The 20,707-nt window shown below is 39.0% G+C and overlaps 2 protein-coding genes across 5 annotated transcripts in view; one reads left to right on the forward strand and one right to left on the reverse strand.

Annotated features, from left to right (window-relative positions):
• ACP1 (acid phosphatase 1) overlaps positions 1 to 19,346 on the reverse strand; it is a 36,023-nt gene extending 16,677 nt beyond the window's left edge. For 2 of the 4 annotated variants that reach the window (XM_067468210.1, XM_067468211.1), the window contains exons 1-6: positions 19,236 to 19,344; positions 10,583 to 10,656; positions 10,397 to 10,510; positions 7,831 to 7,892; positions 5,593 to 5,698; positions 5,330 to 5,456 (exon numbers count right to left, since the gene is read on the reverse strand). In XM_067468210.1, the coding sequence (XP_067324311.1) occupies positions 5,379 to 5,456; positions 5,593 to 5,698; positions 7,831 to 7,892; positions 10,397 to 10,510; positions 10,583 to 10,656; positions 19,236 to 19,278 (477 nt within the window). In that variant the 5' untranslated portion in view covers positions 19,279 to 19,344 and the 3' untranslated portion in view covers positions 5,330 to 5,378. Of the gene's footprint in view, positions 1 to 5,038; positions 5,457 to 5,592; positions 5,699 to 7,830; positions 7,893 to 10,229; positions 10,344 to 10,396; positions 10,511 to 10,582; positions 10,657 to 19,235 lie in introns of those variants that run through there. The other 2 variants (XM_060752728.2, XM_060752729.2) reach the window with 2 other exon arrangements.
• A 1-nt stretch (position 19,347) lies between these two features.
• The window catches only part of SH3YL1 (SH3 and SYLF domain containing 1), a 35,122-nt gene continuing 33,762 nt past the window's right edge, over positions 19,348 to 20,707 (forward strand). The window contains exon 1 of the mRNA XM_060752725.2: positions 19,348 to 19,683. Coding sequence (XP_060608708.2) covers position 19,683 — 1 coding nt within the window. The 5' untranslated portion in view covers positions 19,348 to 19,682. The remainder of the gene's footprint in view (positions 19,684 to 20,707) is intronic.

The raw sequence follows: 20,707 nt of genomic DNA on the forward strand, positions 1-20,707 counted from the left end.
AGTTTACTTCAAATACTTATGATTATCAAAACTATCACAACAAAACAAAACTAATAAAAATGGTTAGTTATGGTAAAGGTTTTCCCTGACATTAAGTCTCGTGTCCGACTCTTGGGGGCGGTGCTCATCTCCATTTCTAAGCCAAAGAGCCAGCGTTGTCCATAGATACATCCAAGTTCATGTGGCCAGCATGACTGCATCGAGCACCATTACCTTTCTGCCGAAGTGGTACCTACTGATCTACTCACATTGGCATGTTTTCGAATTGCTAGGTTGGCAGAAACGGGCTAACAGCAGGAGCTCACCCTGCTTCCTGGATTCAAACCACCAACCTTTTGGCCAGCAAGCTCAGCAGCTCAGCAGATTAACCTGCTGTGTGGTTAGTTAAATCATAGTTAAATCACAGTAACTGTATCTGTGATAATAATTGATGTAAAATGTTTATTACATGCTATTATCATCACTCATCAGGAATAGTCTATTTGATCCAACGGTAAAGACAAAATCCATGAAGTTAAGACAAGCTTTAGGTTCTTGTGGGTTTTTTCGGGCTATGGAGCCATGTTCTAGAGGCATTTCTCCTGACGTTTCGCCTGCATCTATGGCAAGCATCCTCAGAGGTTGAGAAGACAAGCTTTGTTCATATTTTCCCCCTCTCCAAGACTTTATACTAGAACAGAGCTTTCCAAACTTTTCACCTTGGCGACACGCTTTTCAGACATGTATCTTTTTGTGACCTGGTAATTCAGTTTTACTGGCAAACCAGAGGTCAAATAAACCCCTTATAAGAATTTCATACAATATATATGTTTCATATATTCTTTACTGTATAAGCAAGGTTTGGATTTTTTTCCTTTAGACTTCTGATTCATCCTAAACATCACTGTCAACAGATTTTCATTTCTTAATTAGAAACTTAACCATTTTAGAAGAAATTACTGCAACTCAATCAACAAATCGTGCAAATTATAACAGTTATAACACTTTCTGTACACTTGAACAGCACCAGCCTTTGTTTGTGAGGGTGCAGAAACAATTGCCATGTGACACGCCTAGGTACTACAGGTGATGCATTCGAGTCGTGGTTCTCAAAGTGGAGCCCTTGGGGCTCTGTAGAGCACACTGAGGGGCTCTGCGGCTCTCTCCTCCCTGTCCAAGATTTCTCTTTTCTTTCCTGTTCCATCCCCATCCCTGCCTCCCTTGCCGTCAAAAGCCTTTTTCCTTGTCATCCTTGCCACCCATATCCTTTTCCCCTCACCTTCCTTGCTTTTAAAAATCAATTTTCCTTCCCACAACTCAGGGGGTGCTTTGATTGTGCTTTTCCTGCATGGCAGAAGGGGGTTGGACTGGGTGACCCACTAGGGTCTTCCACTGAAATACTGTTAAGTTCATGTTGGCTAAAACTGTTCTTCATTTTAAATACTGTATCATTCTTTCTTTCCTTTTCTTGCACTACAAATGAGATATGTGCATAGGATTTTGTTCAATTTTTTTTGTTAGTTCGCACAAACACTCTTCATCCATCTGCCACTGGCCCAGCCACTCTGCCAAATCTGATAACACATTGCGTCAAAAACGTTTGCCCGTGCCTGATATATATACATTATATATAATACAATATATAACATTTATTGGGGCTGCATGAGAAACTTTTGCTTCAAAAAGTGTTTTGCGGCTGAAAAGGTTTGGGAACCCCTGCACTACAGTGTCCCAACACACAGTTTGGGAAGTTCAGTACTAGAGTCTAGTTAAGGTATCATAACCATATGAAACACCCATTCTAAATACTCCAAGTTGAGGATCTGAGACAGTAAGGTCTTTTTTGGTAAATGGAAACTTAACAGCAATCACAGAAAGGCATTGCATTAATTAATTATTTAAATATGCATCATATCTCATCCAACTCATTTAGATATACTCATGAAATAACTGACGACACCATAAAATGAAAACATTACAAGGACCAATATCCTGAAGCTAATTTTTCACTGTTTTATTTGGTATTGACTTGTTAAATCACAAGCCTGGAAGTTAATCACTTATAGCTGTGAACTTTATGGAAATAAAATTTGACATTTTTATTCAACTGTTATAAGGCAAGATTCAGCAGCATGTCAGTACAACATCTTATTAAAAGAATCTATGGCAATTTAAAAATATCAATGAGAATTCAAAAGTAAAACTAATAGTTACGGAGATTTTACCTGCCTGATCCATCGATCCCAATATTATAGCCGCTTGGGGGACTGGAAATAGTCTTCCAGTCCCCCAAGCAAAAAATCCCTATAGCCCTACCTGAAAATTCCAGAGATTGAACTTGGGTCCCTCTATATAAAACAATACATTTTAGTCATTGAGTAACAGCCCCTAGGTCAGTGGTTCTCAACCTGTGTATCTCCAGGTCTTTTGGCCTGCAACTCCCATAAATCCCAGCCAGTTTACCAGGCCAAAGCAACTGGGGACCCATAGGTTGAGAACCACTGCTTTAGATGCAAGTGTCGAGGCATTTCACAATAACAAGGTAGATTCCTAACTTATGTCCATGACTCCTAGAGGGTCCATGGATGGGTTTCAAGGGGTCTGTCAATGACAGGTAACCTCGTTTCCTTCCTTTCACTTTGAAAATTATGTTAACATACATTTTTCTGAGGAGGGGGTTCACAACTTTCATTGCATTCCCACTGGAGTATGTGACCCAAACATGTTAAGCATCTATCTATCTATCTATCTATCTATCTATCTATCTATCTATCTATCTATCTCCTTCATTTCAAAGAGTATTCATGCTTCTGAAAGTTTAGCAATACCTTAAATCCAGTTCTAAGTCTCTGAATAGACTCAATTAATCTACAGAATGTACACTGATTCAATGGATCTATTGCAACTGGATCTAACAAATGGATTCGCAGTTATAGTACGATTAAGTACCATTACACCATTTCTCCTCTAGCCTACTGGTTCTTACTCAGACATATGGTAGCACAGCAGTCTATGAGCTTCAAAGGAATTACAGTAATGCTGCTAAGCAGAAGTGAGAGCCCCATTCCTTTTAGGGAAGATAACATCTGGAGTTTAAAGAGCAGCAACTAAGGGATGGAGAGGAAGTGCCCTACTTTGTACATATAATGAAGAATTCCTTTACAGGGTGGTTGCTATTACCCCTAACCGAAGGAATTACAACCATCTCTTATTTTTGCATTGGCAAAATAATTTTGTTAATATAGAACACACAGATCTTGACAGACATTTTTGCAGAGATCTGTCAATCAAGCTGAATTATGCTATAGAGACTGAAAATAATCACAAGGTCCATGCCCTGCCTATTTACAAAGCAGTGAGCGACTGCTCCTGAAGGAAGTGTATTTAGTGTAAAGACAGAGATGCCAAGTTGGGAGGATTTCAAGCTGTAACCAATCATCAAGCTTGAACCCTTTAAGTAAGATCAAGGACTTCTCTCATCAAAATCTTGTTCCATCTAATGTGCCAGATTAAATTACTGAGGGGAAATAACATGGTATAATGCAGAAAGGCTATTCCTGCACTCCTCATAGCCCACAAAAACATTAGGAATGGTACAGAAAGGACATAGTCCTGAGTAAAAGAAAGACAACCGGAAAAGAACATTAAAACTCTTTGCAAGCATCAGGAAGTGACCTCTGAAGAGCATCAATAACTGGTATACTGTACTTCTTGGAAACGTGGCAATAAGGAGAATGAATTTGATAGGGATGGAAACAAAAGTATGGCAGAAGCAAAGTTTCTGCATTAAAATATCAAGGAAAATGATGTAGGGGAAAACATCAAATAAAACAGAGCCAGCTAGTATGTTGTTATCTTTAGAAATATGAATTACGGAAAAAGATGTGTGTGTAAATAAGGGAAGAGACAAGATTCCTATGTTGTACAAGATTGCACTGTTCATTGGAATAACTAGTCATTTAATTCATCACTGTATTATTTCAGGTATTTTGTTTTCCCAACACACCATGTATAGACTTATGCAGTTTGTACAATATGTCTTCAGTCTCCACTTGGGGCTAGCTCCAGGAACCCCATCAATACCAAAATCAGTGGATGCTCAACTCCCATTATATCCAATGCCACAATGGTGTCCCTTATATAAAACAACAAAAGCAAGGTTTACTTTTTGCATTAAAAATGTTTTCAAGTTTTGGACAGTTGAATTTGTGGGTATGAAGGGCAGACTGTATATGTAATGCTAGCTAAGCACACTGGTGTGATTTTTTTCCTGATTTTATTAACACTGGAAAGGACCAAAGTGCTGATCAGAGCAGTGAACATTTTTCAAGGTAGCACTTATCTTCTTCTAATCAACAACTTAACAACTTTATCCGCCCTGAGTTCCTTCAGGGAGATAGAGTGGAATATAAATAAATTATTATTATTTGAAACACAACAAGATGATGCTGATGATCTTATCAATCAGTAGATAGGGTTTTTTTTAATCTAGTGTAAAAACTACGCCCTATTCTTTTCCGAAATTCTATCCTAGTTATATTTCACCTGGTCTTGCTCAGCATTATTTTTAAAATTTTAATTATTACATTTGGCCCAGCCATAGGTTATTGTTGATGTTTACTGCCTATTTTTTGTTTATGAGCTTTATTTAATTGTTTTGTATTACTGTTGTTGTTGTTTCTGCTGATGTATTGTGGGCTCGGCCTCATGTAAGCCGCACCGCGTCCCTTGGGGAGATGATAGCAGGGTACAAATAAAGTTATTATTATTATTATTATTATTATTATTATTATTATTATTAAAACTAATTTTGAGCATCTTGTAACAAGGTCAAATCCACACATTTCAACTACTTTATAGAGCAGGAAATAATAATCCACAATTATTTATGCACTAGTCTGTCTTCCTACTTCACTTTTGTGTGGTACCCTGTACAGAAATGTGATTAAATATGCCGTCTTTAATATTTATTTGACAAAACACGAAAAACCTCATGAACAGATTTTTATGGAAGTTCAAAGTGTAAGTATAGCTTTAAGAAAGATGCTTAAGATTAAAGTTAAATAATAAACAGGCATGAGTGTACTGTATTTAGAGGATATACACAGGAATTCTTGTACATAATGCATGGGACATGTATACCAAGAATCATCCACATAGCATTGGGCATGTTCTTTTCCTTATGTTGCCTTGCAGTCACAGCTGATACTCATTCTAAAAAACTAATAATTCCCAGGAAGCACACAGATAGTAGTTGCAGTACAAACCTCAAATCAAAAAGGTTCAAATGCAATCTACGTTAGAGGTAAAATATTACAATTTAATGTCAATTGAGATTTTAAATTAATACCTTTACAGAATGGCTAAACATTGTTTACTTTTAGAGACTATCAGCCATGTTAATGGTTTTTTTCCAAGAATGCTTTACAACATCTAAGACACTGCTGATAAACTGTTTCAAAATCTTCATCATTCCCCTAGGGAAAAAGAGAGAAAACATCAAATACACCAGGTAAAATTAGAACCTCATCAATACCAAAATCATATGTCTTTGTTATACAGTACAATATTGATTCTGAATAGAAAAGGACAAAAATGGTCTGGCATGCTTACATAATATGGATCCTCAATAATGAGCTGTTTCTGTGGATCATAACTTCCAAGGAGTTCAATCTGAGATTTGCAGTTTTTAATCTGATTGCTTTTTCTTTTCAGATCTCTGTAACACAAAACATTAAACAACTTTTAATCATAAGATTAATATGCATGCAAATATTCATTTATTTAGCAACAATACTTCCTATAGATTAATACTGGATAAAGTACAGTAGTACAGGTATGACATTCATTTTAAAAAGCAGTCTACTTCACAGTACATAAATATACAAAGAACATAATGACAATAAGAGTAAATTGTTTTGATTGGTGAATAAATATGAGAATAATTCACCATGCCTATTCTTTCACTGACTGCTAAATGGTATAACACATGCCCTGAGAACTTGGTTTCATTTCAGAGTTTGAGGAGTACTCTTGGACACAGTCCCAAGCCTGAATTTCCAGGTTTCACTGGTGGCCAACAGTGCATTTACACAATCTAGTGGAGCAGCTGGCTAATTCCTGAGAAATCTGATCTTGCCCCAACAACAAATGCCAGTTAGATCCCATTTGGATTACTAAATACCCTCTACATGGGACTGTCTTTGAAAAGTGTCTGGAAATTTCACACGGGCAAACATACTTTGACCAAAATGGTAACCCAATTTAGGCAACATGCAAGAATCAAGTCATAATGATGTTATGTCACATTAAGGAGGTAACACACTTGTTTTCTGCACCTGGAGACTAGGATGGATTCAAACTGCAGAATAATAAACATTAGGAAGAACTTCTTGACAGTAAGAGCTGTTCAGCAGGGGGATGTGCTGCCTTCTGGAGAGGTTTTTAAGCAGAAGTTGGATGGCCATTTGTCAGGGACTCTTTGATAGTGCTTTTCCTGCATGGCAGAGGGTTGGATTGGATGGACCGTGGGGTCTCTTCCAACTCTATGATAGTTTTATTGGCTTCCAGACTCTTTCAGACAGAATGCAAAGTCTTGGTTATGCTATATAAAGCCCTATATGATTTGCATCCATGTTGCATAGTAAAGATAATGGTTTCCCCTTGACATTAAGTCTAGTCGAGTCTGACTGGGGGATGATGCTCATCTCCATTTCTAAACAGAAAGAGTCGGTGTTGTCTGTAGACGCCTCCCGGGTCATATGGCCAGCATGACTGCATGGAGCACAGTTACCTTCCTGCCGAAGCAGTACCTATTGATCTCATATTTGCATGTTTTTGAACTTCTAGGTTGACAGAAGCTGGGGCTAATAACAGGAGCTCACTCGGTTTGATGATTTGAATCAGCAACCTTCTGGCCAGCAAGTTCTGCAGCTGCACCACCATGGTCTTTATTGCTTGGAGGACTATAATCTCCCAAATTAACCTCCAGGTTTAAAGATCACTAGAAGCCCTTCTATTATTCATATCACTGTTGCAGGCCCCCTGGGTGTGGATGAGGATTCTTGTTGGTGGCTCCTAGACCACCCAATAACTCTCTTCCAAAGGAGGGTACAATACCCTCCTCCCTTAAAGAATCAAAACAAACTTTTGGCAACTGAACAAATGCTACAATATCATTTTAAGATATAAGATTACATTAGTTACACTGTCAACTACTCAAACAACTATTCTGCCTTGTAAGAACCTGTGGTATTTAGTTCTGTATTGTGAAGCATTCTTCATTATATGCCTACAAATACTCCTCCTTTCCTGAAGGATTTTATCCTCCTGGATAACAGTAGAATTCCTGTGGGATCAGAAAGTGACCCAGAAGGTACTCAACAGTCAACCCAAGCTGCTAAGAATGAACATTAAAAAAATATTTTATAAATACAAATTGTTTCTAGATGTACAGGTTGAGCACCTCCTGTCTGCCATTCCAAAATTTGAAGTATTCCAAAATTTGTCCACATAAGTGCCTGAGATAGTAATAACTTGTTTTTTGATAGTTCAATGTGTACAAATTGTGTACACATTGAACTATTGAACTATTGTTAATATTAGCTTTAGTATAGCTGTTTAATTCATGTTAAGACTTTGGTACCATCTCCAAGATACCTCATTATATATGCATATGCAAATCCCCAAAATCCAAAATACTTCTCATCCCAAGCATTTTGGGTAAAAGATACTCAACTTCTATCTGTTTTGAAAACTAACTTGAGCAACTGTACTCTGAAAAAGGATAAGGATACAGGCAGAAACAGATATTTTATAAGAAGTAAAAAAAACACCTTTCCCACAACTTACCTCAGATTGCTTTCATCCATACAAAGCATATAATCAAATGTCAGGAAATCATCTTTTGTAACCTGAAATGCAACAAACAGGTTTAATTTTCATGTAATACTAATAAATTGTTAAATAAGAAGTCTCCTGTTACAGTTGTATAATTGAAAGTAGAAATAAGACCCTAAAACAGAAATATTATTAACTCTCATGCATTAAAATATTTCATTGTATTCTTACTTTTTTTTTTGGAAATTATAGGGGATTCAAAAGCAACTGAAACAGATACTAGTTTAAAAACAAAAGGGAAAAATGAAAGTTTTAGGCCTGCTGAAAGCAGTTCTTTGGTTCCAAATGAAAGAATTTTGTGTCTTCAAAAGATATATTTGATTCCTATATAGACAGAGGAAAGAAGAAGAGAAAACACATATAATAATGCTGAAAGGAAATAAACTGTGAAATTCTATCTGGATACTTAGCATATTGTTTCCAAAAGAACTTTAAAACTTCTGTCCAGACTAATATTCACATTCAATATTATCTTCTGAGGATGACAGAAAGATGACAATCCTCCCAGAGCAGATTTGGGTGAAGGACAATAAGTGGCAGAATCAATCAGAATAGCATATTTCCCTGTGTCACTGATGTAAAGTTTTTGGAGAACAAAAATAAGCCAATTGGATGCAACTTAATATTCATACAGAGTATTTTAGGCCTTGAAAAAGGGATCTATGCATCTTTTGAAAATAATTAAAATTTATTTGTAATTCTGTAAAAGCCAAGATAATAAAAACGATAGAACACTACATCTCTCGGCTCAAGACAGATGGAACTAGCGGAACACTGAAAGGATTGGGCATCCAAACATGCTAACAGCTTTAGGAGAACCAGAATGAAATTAAAATTTGAAAAGCAATTAAAGGAATCCAAAAGATGGTTGTGAATGATGTGTTCATATTTTTTAAAAAATATTTTGAATTCTTAAACTAATAGTTGCCTTAAAATGATAGTTTACATTCGGCCCTCCACACCCATGAATTCAACCTTCCATGGATTAAATTGAAAGAGCAAATCTTTGCTATTTTATATTTTACCATTTAAATATTTTATATTTTACCATTTTGCTATGTCACTGTATATACTGAGGCTTCAGAACCTATGTATTTTGATACCCAAGGGAGTCCTGGAACCAAACCCCAATTGCATATTTATTTATTTTTTTAAAAGAAGTTGGTATCATCAACCTTTTAATTGTTTCATATTTTAATCATTAACCTTTGTTTGAATTGAACAGGGACCACTCTCCAACCTTAGTACCAAAAGGGTTACAAATCATTTTTTGGTCAAATTTAGATTTGGTTTGGTTATTTTGGGTGTTGATTCAGAAAATTGCATTGGATAGACCACATCAGCTCAGAACATATGGCATCCAGTAGTCTGCTCGCCCACAGAAAACCATATTTAATAAGCCTCAGCACTATAAGAGGGTTTCGCGAGATCAGTCACTGTGAGGCCGCATACCATATTGTAGTTCTTGCGGATCACTGGTGGTCCACAGACCATAGGTTGGGAAGCACTGATGTGAAACCATATTGGCTCATGCATTGAGAGAAAGACAGGATATAAAATGTATAGGCACATAAAAAGCCTGAATGCAAAATACAATAACTTCTTTTTCTGACATGAAAATCACAGGCATAATTTAACTTTAAAAATGTCTAAAGAATTGTGTAGGATGTTTATTTTAATAATCAAGACCATTACGTAAATATCCTATTTCTAGTTTCTCTTTTTCTCAATTCCAATAGCTAGGACAGCACATGCTGACCTATAGATTATGTTCTTTCAGTTGTCAGAAACAGTTTTTAATAATGGTGGGAAGTAAGCAGTGGGTCATCAAGAGGATTTTTTTTTTCTGCTAATGGAATACAGGGGCCAAGAGAGCAGGGAACATCATATCTTCATCATATGGAAAGCTAAGCAAAGCATTGTCCAAAAGATCTTTCCAAAAGAAAAAAAGTTAATCCAGAAAATTTTAATTATGGTCCAAGTGAGGAAAAATATCCACCTAAACTGATGATGTCTGATTCTAGACACACTGTTATGGGACACAGAAATCAGGCTTCTCTTAATGGCTTACAAAGGTGCTATAAAATTATTTCAATCTACAGCAGAAAACGTACAGATCATGAACTACAGAAGAGGCCAATTATTTTTGTGACTTATCACAGATCTACCCCTCTGCTCCTCCCAAAAGAAAGATTAACCAATGTAGTATTGAATATTCCAATATTCAATAATTTGGAAACTGGTACACCAAACATAGTTGTTGTTACAAAGGACTGTGGGAAGGGTGGTTAGGGATAAAGCATAACACATGCTCATGGTTTCTGGAAAACAATACAGCAGACACAGTCTACCTGTCGTGCTTTATGGGCCGCTTCAGTGCCATGATTTCTTAGACAGCTTAAAGCCCTTGCATCAGGGGAGCGTCCCACATTCCAGTCAGAAACAGCACCGCTGTCTATCATCCACTGTGGATAAGAACATATGCATACACACATTTAAAGGAATATGGATACAGTACCTGCCTAGCAATATGATCCATGGTAATGCCATGCTTCCTCATGCAATTCTGGCCCCGATAATCTGGTGGGCTTCCTATTTCATACGTAGATGTTGCTGCACTGTCTATCCTCCACTACAGAAAAACAAAGTAAAATATTTACATTATGCTAACCAAAAATGGCTTCAGTGGTTAAAAAATGTTTACCTGCTTTTCAATGTTCTCTTCAGCTACAAGTTTTCTAAAGACAGCCTCTGCTATGGGAGATCGGCAAATGTTCCCTGTAAAAATACAGATTAAATTCATGACTCTAAAGTAAAGCATCACCCATAAGTGGTCTTAACTTAAAAAAAAAGAGCTGCAGAGAAGGCACATAACCTGCACAGATATTCAAGGAATCTGAAGAAGGGAAATAAGCCTTCACTCTCTTTGGCTCCTAGTTTGGAAATAGCCATAAAACGCTTTTGCTTATTCTTCCATTCAGTTTCCCCATATTACCTGTTCCCTACTCTGTAATGACCTACTTCTGACACATGTCTTGTCCAAGGTGGCAATGCCTCGAACCTCAGTAAGAAATATAAGGAACTAATGGTGCTGTCTTGGCAGGCCACAGTGTACTGAAATGGTGGTATACATACACATAGACACACACCATAGCAACTTCAAGGACTCAAAAGAGAAATACAGCAACATCTCTAAGAAAGGGCAGAGATTGGATTCTGTCCACTCTACTTTCCAGCACCACCAATCCTTGGTTTTAAGATGTTCTCAAATCAATATCCCAGGATTAAACACAGAAAGCACACACAAAGAAATTAAAATGGTTTACAGAATGCTATCCCCAAGTACACAATAAGTTGTTTCAGTTACAGTACACTCTCCATATCCATAGAAAATATGTTCCAAGGCCCGCACTGTCCATGGATACCAGAAACTGTGGATTAAAAAACTATATTTTTACTATTTTAGGGTCAAAAGCATATCATAGAATCTCACTGGAGGCTACAAACAGTTCCAGTGGCAAGTTTTTTTTAAAGCATGTATACATGAAAATGTAGCAATCAAAACTTTGAATAAGGGGGTCATATCTGTATTTCCATTATATATTCTTAAAAAGAAACTCATCAAGCTACTCATATCATGAAATTATATTAGAGTTTGGCTTCGGGACTGCTACCTGCACTGGCAATGATATTTTCTGCAGTGTACTTCCCAGTTCTAAAATCAGAACTAATACAGTTTGACATCACTTTTAAATGCCATGGCTCAATGCTATGGAAACATGGGAGTTGCAGTTTGGTGAGGCACTAGCACTTTTTCTCAGAGAAGGCTGAATACCATATAAAACTACAGCTTTGACAATTCCATAGCATTGAGCCATGCCGGTGAAAGTTGTGTCAAACTGTACTACTTCTACATTGTAGATGCACCCAAAGCCAATTTTACCATATCATATCACTAACATACAAAACAAAGGTGATTGTCTCAAGAGGTTGTACAGAGAGGGCTTGCTTTTTTCCTTCCTGAGGCTTAAAGCACATAACCCAGTAGGTTTCCATGGTCGATTTGAACCCTGGTCTCCAGAGTAACAGTCCAATGCTCAAATCAGTACACAACTCAAGCTTTTTAGAAGACTATAGAAGAAGAGACTGCATAGCATTACTGGGTGTGGTTATTTTTGACCGCCCCGCCCCCTAAAGACAGACATTGCAAATCACAAAATGCCCCACCAAATCAATCCATAAAGCCACAAAAGTTTTGCCTGTTGCAAAAGATTTTAGGCTATGATATTGAAGCATGAGAGGCTAGCATTGGGGGTTGCCTCTCTACATTATGAGAACCAAGACTGATGCTTGGAACATATTCAGCAGTTTCCCCAAAGCTATAGAGCATCAAATGGGGACAAACTGTCTTTATGGCAGCTGGTCAGCCACAGCCTTCTATAGGTCATGGTTTATGAAAGAGCTCTTTGAAAATGACTATAACGTATAACTTTCCATTCTGCTCAGTCTTTTAACTACAGTATATTTGATGGTGGAATCCTTTCAGGGCATGTGATTCAGTAATGTGGTAACTGATTGAACTTTTTTAGTTAACAGAACTGAAAAGGGACAATTTTTCCTCCTCTCTTCACCTTCAAACCCACTCCAAAAGCAGGGGAACAGGTTTCTGAAAGGTCCAGGTGGTGGTGGTGAGGACAGGAGGTAGGCAACAATCCTATCATATTAAAATACTAGATTCTAGCACAACGCTGTATTTACAACAAGCAAAACAGTTCTGTACATGTAATGTATGCAACTTATCATCAACAGTACAAGATAGCCAGGCCTAATTCATCAAGTATTAAGCAGATTATGGTCTCCTATGTAAATAATACCTACTACTACTGTTACAAACTGAAAACAGATGGTTCAGTGATATTTGACCAGCATTACCTTTTGAAACCAGTGTAAAATTAAGAAGGTACAAGATATACCCTTCTATATTTCACAGATGAAAAGGGAGGATGCTTTTGTAATAGCCACATCCTTTACCCAAGAATCATGGTAAAACTTGAACATCCCATAATGTTGCAGGTGTCCACAGTATAGGCCATGTGCACACAAAATCCTGAGCTGTAACTACTGAAAACCCTAACTTAACAGAAATAAGCAAGTTAAGCCTGAATGATGATTGGAGAAATTAAAAGCCTACCAACTCACAAAAGCGTAGTATTTCATCTAAATCTAGCTTCCATTTGTTTCTAAAATAAGTCTAAATTTCTAACACCATGTCAATGGCTTGATAGAGAAAAGCCAGAAAGTTTGAGCAACAATGGCAGCAAATTTTCCCTCCTTGGCAGCCATACCACCTGAAATGTAAAACTATGTCATTACTGATTGCAGTTTCTATTTTCATATTACATCACTCAGATGGTATTTAGAAGAATGAAACAGGCTATGTGAATAAAGATAAACTTTATACTTGGATTAATGTGAGAAAAGCAATAAATAATAATAGCAGCTAAAAAAATAAACAAACCTGGTCATATGCAATGTGTACTTCCTACAACTCTGGCTTAGATGATTGGTGCTTTTTTAATTGCAAACCAGAATACTCAGCAATTCTGGTTTAGGACTTTACGCTAATATGCAATTGCATATTTCACTCTGAGGTGCCCTTCTATAATAGTTTCAGATGATTTGAATATTTTGTTTAAAAGCACTTAATTTCAGGAGATCTGATTCTACTTTGTACCTGCAACTCACACTCTTACAACAATATTTACCCACTTGACAGATGTGCTGTGCCTGAAGAGATTAAAGAAAATCTGACACCTACCATGTTTGTTTGTTTGCTTATTTTACACATCTGTACCCCACCCTTCTCAACCTTTAGAGACTCAGGGTGTCCTTGCAACAGTAAACAATTTGATGCCAACTCATATCAATCTAAAAATAAATACATTAAAATACAAACAATTAAAAGATCAATTATTAAAACAGTTAAATCACACAAATTCAAATCGTAGTCTCAGACCAGTCCATTTGTCAATCACATTAATTCATTATCATTATTGCACTGCTACAATTACTGCTCGAATGCTTGGTCCCATGACCATGTCTTAAGCTTTTTCCTGCAGGTCCAGAGAGAGGGGGCTAACCTGATTTCCTTGGGGAGGAAGTTGTCTCTTTGTTTGTATCTCCTTATGCTTCAAACACTTTATTTCAAGTCAGTAGATGGGGAGGGAGGTAATAACGCATCAACTCCACATTTAACAACTGAAGACACTTTATTTCAAGATATCGGGTGGGCTCGGTCAATCAATCAGTTACAAGTACTCCTAACAGTAGCACTCTCTAGCCCTGTGGTTCCCATCCTTTGGTCTTTCAGTTCTTTTGGACTTCAAATCCCAGCCAGTTTACCAGCTGTTAGAAACTGTGAGAGTTGAAGACCAAAACACCCGGAGGACCAAAGGTTGGGAACCACTCCCACATCTTACTAGCTTGTTTGCCTTACTGAAATCAATATATGAACAACCAGAGCATTCCCTTCATCTGCCAACCTTGTAACCCTATTAACAAAATACAGAGAGAGAGAGATAAGACTAGTTTAGCATGACTTGTTTTTTGAGAAACCCACATGGACTTTTAATATTATGGATTTTGTCTTAGGGAAGAACACTGTTTAATGAACTGCTCTAGAGTCTTCCAGGTACTGATGTCATACTGACGGGGTGGTTCGGGTCCTCTTTTCTTTCCTCTTTTGAAAATGGCAAATTTGACTTCCTCTGGTCCACTGGAACATTTCCTGTTCACCAGGAATTCTCAATGAGTATGGCCTGTACCTTTTAGATTACTCTGCCAACTACTTTTAAATCTTTGGATGCAGTTCACCTAGCCCTGGAGACCTGCACTTAGAGCATTCTTAACTTGTGGGCCATGGACTACCAGTGGGCTGTGAGGACAAAAATCTGGTCTGCAAGCCTCCTTTATTTATTTATTTTATTTCCGTTCATTTCCAAACCCTACACAACTTTTCGTAGGCAGCTGACACAGAAGAGAAAAGGAGGTAAGACAGTTTCACTGCACAAGGACAATTTGACTTGCCTTTCTTAATGTTCAAGCCACTAATGTCATGGGTTCTATTTCAATGTGCACATTACTAGCTGTTGACCTAAAATGTAGCCACAGTTATGTTTTACATCAACTTTGGTACAAGGAGCAATTCTGCCTGAATGGCATATCAGCAGTTAAAAGCAATTTCAAATCTTAAAGTTACTTTTTTGCTATTAGGCCTAACAAGCAGAAGCAAAATGGAAAGATGGAAGGGGCAATGTATCACTTACATAAAGCTTTAAATGTCATTACAAATATTAATTGCAATGTGAGAGGAGTCAGGCACTACTATTTGCACTCATGAACCCTAACCCCTCTATTTCCACCATTAAAAACCCAGTGATTAGATTTTGCTTAAGAACCCCATCACACTTATTGATTTGGACAGAAAGTATATAACACACAACCCCAACAGATAAGAAAGACAATCATAAACACAAAATACAATGGGGAAAATATACATACATACAGAGATACAGTGTTATAAGCGAAAATTTTAGGATTAAACTAAGTTAAAGCTAAAGCCTACAGTCAAATTCATTTCCAAAAACATTAAAAATAACTGACAAAAACATTTCTATTCTAAGAAATTCTGACACCCCAACCACAAACTCTAGAAGTCTGCATGACGTAGTGCTTTGAACATTGGACTCTGAAGACCAGGACTTGAATCCTCACTCAGTCGTAAAGCCCACACAGAAACCTTGACAAAGTCACACTCTCCCAGCCTCAGGATGTCAATCAAAAAACCCCTCTGAACAAAACTTGACAGGGTTGAGTCTATGCTGCCATATAACAACATTCAGAATTGCATTACATGGATCTACACTGACTATATCATTCAGATCCAAATGCCATTGTATGGCTGTGTAGATCCAATCCAACAAATCCCGTATGGCTGTATAGATCCAATCCAACCAAGACCTTAGAGTTTCTGTTGGTTGGAAACAATTTGACAACACAAAATAACAAAACATTTCAAACTAATAAAAATGCTGCTTGACTATTAGAGATCCAGCTAAAAAGATCTAATAGAATAAATAATAACAAACTTATTACATTCCTTCTGTGCCACCACCTTGTTATTCTTTATTTGGGAAGGAAGTGGGGTTATAGGGACAAATTCAATAAATCCACACACTTTTTTCTGATAATTTCTACAACTATGCTGAATAGGTAGAGACTCTATGATCTATTCATTGAAAAACTATAGCAAAATGTGCTGCAGGATGTCCCATCAAAGCAAAATATTTGCAGTTTAAGAAACTTTTTCCATGTGTTTGCAAAAGAACCGATTAGGAAATGACATTGATAACCCAGAAACAAAAAACATGTCACATAGTGTAATAACAGTACATTTTATTGATTCGCCCTTAGGCCATATCACAATAACATAATGTAATAGGTAGTGACTGAGGGTGGATTACCTTGTGGGATTAAATGAAGTTTGATGCCACTTTAACTACCATGGCTCAGTAATGTGGAATCATGTGAGCTGTAGTCTTGCAAGGTCTTCAGCCTTCTCTGCCAAAGAGGGCTGGTGCCTCACCAAACTCCAAACTCCATGAACCCACAGCACTGAGCCATGAATCTCCACAAGGAGACAGGGTGGGGTTTAAATGAAATGGGGCCCTTCCACACAGCCATATAACCCAGAATATCAAGGCAGATAACCCGCAATATCTGCTTTGAACTGGGTTATCTGAGCCTGCACTGCCATATAATCCAGTTCGATATGGAAGGGGCCCTATTGATATACAATGTTCCCTCGCTACTTTGCGGTTTGCTTATTGCGGACTCGTTGTTTTGCGGATTAAAAAAAATTAATTAAAAATATATATCATGGTATTTTCACTGTTTTGTGGGGTGTTGCCGCTGCCGCTCTCCAAGCCGGTTTCCTCAGTCCTCCCTCCCTCCAGCCTTGAAGGGCCTTTCCTTCCTTTCCTTCACTTTATTTTAAGTTTATAAAGACTTTAAAAAGTGTATAACTACTAAAATCTATATAAATAAAAATGTAATGTTCATTTGTGCGATTAACATAAGTCAAAAACAACTGGATGAATTGCTGCCAAATTTGGCCACAGGACATCTACTAACCCAAGGAGTGACCATCACTCAAAAAATTGATTTTGTCATTTGGGAGTTGTAGTTGCTGGGATTCATAGTTCACCTACAATCAAAGAGCATTCTGAACTCCACCAATGATGGAATTGAGCTAAATTTGGCACACAGGACTCCCCTGACCAACAGAAACAAGAGAAGGGATTGGTGGGCATTGATCTTGAGTTTGGGAGTTGAAGTTCACCTACATCCAGAGACCACTGTGGACTCAAACAATAATGGATCTGGACCAAACTTGGCAAGAATATTCCATATGCACAAATATGAACTCAGATGGAGTTTGTAGGAAATAGACCTTGATATTAGGGATTTGTAGTTACTGGGGTTTATTGTTCACCTACAATCAAAGAGCATTCTGAACCCCACCAACGACAGAACTGGGGCAAACTTCCCACACAGAACCCACATGACCAACACAAAATACTGTGTTTTCCGATGGTCTTTGGCAACCCCTCTGACACCCCCTCATGACCCCCTAGGCGTCCTGACACCCAGGTTGAGAAACATTGCTCTAGAGACCATTGGATGAGATCAGGCAGATCATACTTTCCCAGCCTCAGGGGAAGGTAAACTTCCCTCTGAACAAATCTTGCCAAGAAAACTCTATAATATGTTAACTTCCCACACAGAATCCTTATGACCAACAGAAAATACTTCAGGCCATCCAGTCCAGCTTCCTTCACCAGGGCAAGAAAACGTAATCAAAGCCCTCCTGACAAAGAGACATCCAGCCATAGATATAAATAGATACGATTCACACAGAGAGAGAGATATAGTATTATAGATTTGAAAGGGACCCCTAAAGAAGGACAATCAGGGCTGTAGCCAGAAAAAAAAATTCGGGAGAAGTTGAAATTTGGGGGGGGGGGGGATTTCACGGGGGGGGGGTGAAACCTGCCTCCTAGCTCACGCTGAAGCAAAGAGCACAACAGATGGCAGAGCAGCCTTCAGTAGCCTGCAGCTCCGCCCCTGTCAACCACCTCCACCAAGTCTGGCCTCCTTAATGAGAGCATTCAACACACACACACACAACTTGGTTGCTTCACTACATCGGCTATTGCTGCAAGCAATGACAGTGTGAATAAATTGTCAATATTTGCCTGAGATAGTGCTTGCAGTCCTGGAGGGACTCTTAATTTTTTTGTATCTCATAGACTTAGCATGGGGATTTGGTTAACCAGTTAAAATTCATGAGTAAACCAGGGTTTTTTTTTCCAAAAATCTGAAACATTTCGGGGGGGGGGGGTTGAACCCCTAAACCCCCTCCCTACAAGCCTGAGGACAATGATATGTCGCATGTTCCAGAGTAGGCAAACCAGACAATCTCCACATCAACACTGACAAAGAAACAGCAAGAAATACAACAACCACCATGTCAGACTACACAGAGAAGCCATTGAAATCCACAAGCATGTGGACAATTTCAACAGAAAGGAAGAGACCATGAAAATGAACAAAATCTGGCTACCAGTATTAAAAAACTCTAAAATTATAACAGCTAAACAACAGAGAGGAAAAAACCAGGCACAGATTAACACCTCCCAGCAACAGATTTTCCCAGGCTCAGGCAGGCCTTCAAATGCTAATGAAGGTGATCAGCTAAACATTTACACCCTAACTGCAGCAGGGAAGTGCTCCTTGCCCCACCCCAACCATTCCACAGATATATAAACCCATTTTTCCTACTTCCAACAGACCTCACACCTCTGAGGATGCTTGCCATAGATGCAGGCGAAACGTCAGGAGAAATGCCTCTAGAACATGGCTCTATAGCCCGAAAAAACCCACAAGAACCTAGTGATTCCATATATTAGAAACCAACACTTTATCATTACTTTATTTTCCAGATCAACAGACTGGGCCACAACAACGCGTGGCAGGGGGCAGCTAGTGATGTATAGCTATTAAAATAGAGCATCCCTACTTTTTCACTTATTGCGGGAGGTCCTGGAACGTAACCCCAGCAATAAGTGAGGGAACAGTGTAATTTGATGAGAGGAGGCCCACTGGCAAGGATGACTGAGTTACATAAGTCACTGAGTTGGACAAAACCAAGTACCATCTTTTCCCCTCTTGAGAACAATTTCCTCCCCTATTCCCAAGCTCGAATTCCTCCCCTCTGGCCTCAAAACCTCACTCACCGAGGCACACGAACAAAACAGAGCGGGCTTCCCCCGCCGCCATATTGGCCCCAACGGATAACGGAGCAGCGGCGCCGATTCCGAACTGCCGTAAACGCTGCTTTACGACAGCGTGGAAAGACCCCTCTTCAAGGGTGTCTAAGTCGACTGCCTGAATAACGCACGATTAAAACTAAATAAAAGCACTCCATTGGAAAGAGTGGTCTGTCCACCCTGTTCGGTACAAGGCCTATTTTGGCGACTGTTTGAAAGAAACGAATCAGGCACTTGGTGGGACGGCTATTCGTTGGCCCAGAGCTCTCAGTGCACCTGTTGCAGGTGAGGAGCCGCCGCCGCCTCCCGTCTCAGGGCGGGGCGCGTCTCAGGGATGCGGAGGCATTTGGCTGCTGCTTTTGAGGGCGACAGGGGCGCCTCCAGGGAAGAAGGCTTGTCAGTGGCTTTGGAAGAAGTGAGTATGGGCTGAGACAATTTAAAAGAATGGGTTGGGAGGCTGGGAGTCGGGGAGAAGCATCTCCACACTGTAGAACTGGTGAGGGGCCAACTTGGGCCTTCCAGGTGTTTTGGGCTTCAACTCCCACCATTCCTCACAGCCTCAGGCCCTTTCCTTTTCCCCCTCAGCCGCTTAAGCAGCTTAAGCGGCTGAGGGGGAAAAGGAAAGGGCCTGAGGCTGTGAGGAATGGTGGGAGTTGAAGCCCAAAACACCTGGAAGACCCCAAGTTGGCCCATGCCTCTTATAGAATGAATTGCCAAGGAGTTGCAGCCTGGAGGGACACCATAATCAGCCTTTGGCAGAGATCTTGTCAAACCACAACTCCCAGGACCCCAGGACAGGTAAAGTGGGGTCAAATCGCACTAATTCCACAGTGTAGCTCAACCCTTAGGCTGTCCCTCTTTATAGGCTTTTCTTCGCCCCCTTCCACACAGCTGTATAAAACCCACATTAAACTAGAATATATGGCAGTGTGGACTCAGATAACCCAGTTCAAAGCCATTATTACAGACTAGCTGTCCCTACCATTATTGTTATTAAACTTTATTTGTACCCCGCTAGCATCTCCCAAGGGATTCGATGCGGCTTACAAAGGCCAAGGCCTCAACACAACAACAGCAAAACAATAACAATGCAATTCAAAGCAAATTAAAAATTAAAAACATAAGCAATAACAAACATTACACCATTACACAATAAAAACCAGGGCCGGGCCAGTGATGGGTACAGGTTAAAAAGTGCTTGGTGTGGATGGTGGTATGTTGGATTTCTGGGCAAGTGCAATGTGCAGAGAGTCTTAAACTCTAATAAAGTGCTTCTGGGACATAGAGCTGAGGGTTATCCTACTCCGGAAAGGCACATCGGAATAGCCAGGTCTTCAAGTTCTTCCTAAAGACTGCCAACGTGGGTGCTAGTCTAATGTCTTTGGGGAGGGTGTTCCAGAGTCAGGGGTCAACCACAGAGAAAACCCTGTCCCTCGTCC

This window comes from Anolis sagrei, chromosome 1 (assembly GCF_037176765.1).
Source record: "Anolis sagrei isolate rAnoSag1 chromosome 1, rAnoSag1.mat, whole genome shotgun sequence".
NCBI classification, from domain to species: domain Eukaryota; kingdom Metazoa; phylum Chordata; class Lepidosauria; order Squamata; family Dactyloidae; genus Anolis; species Anolis sagrei.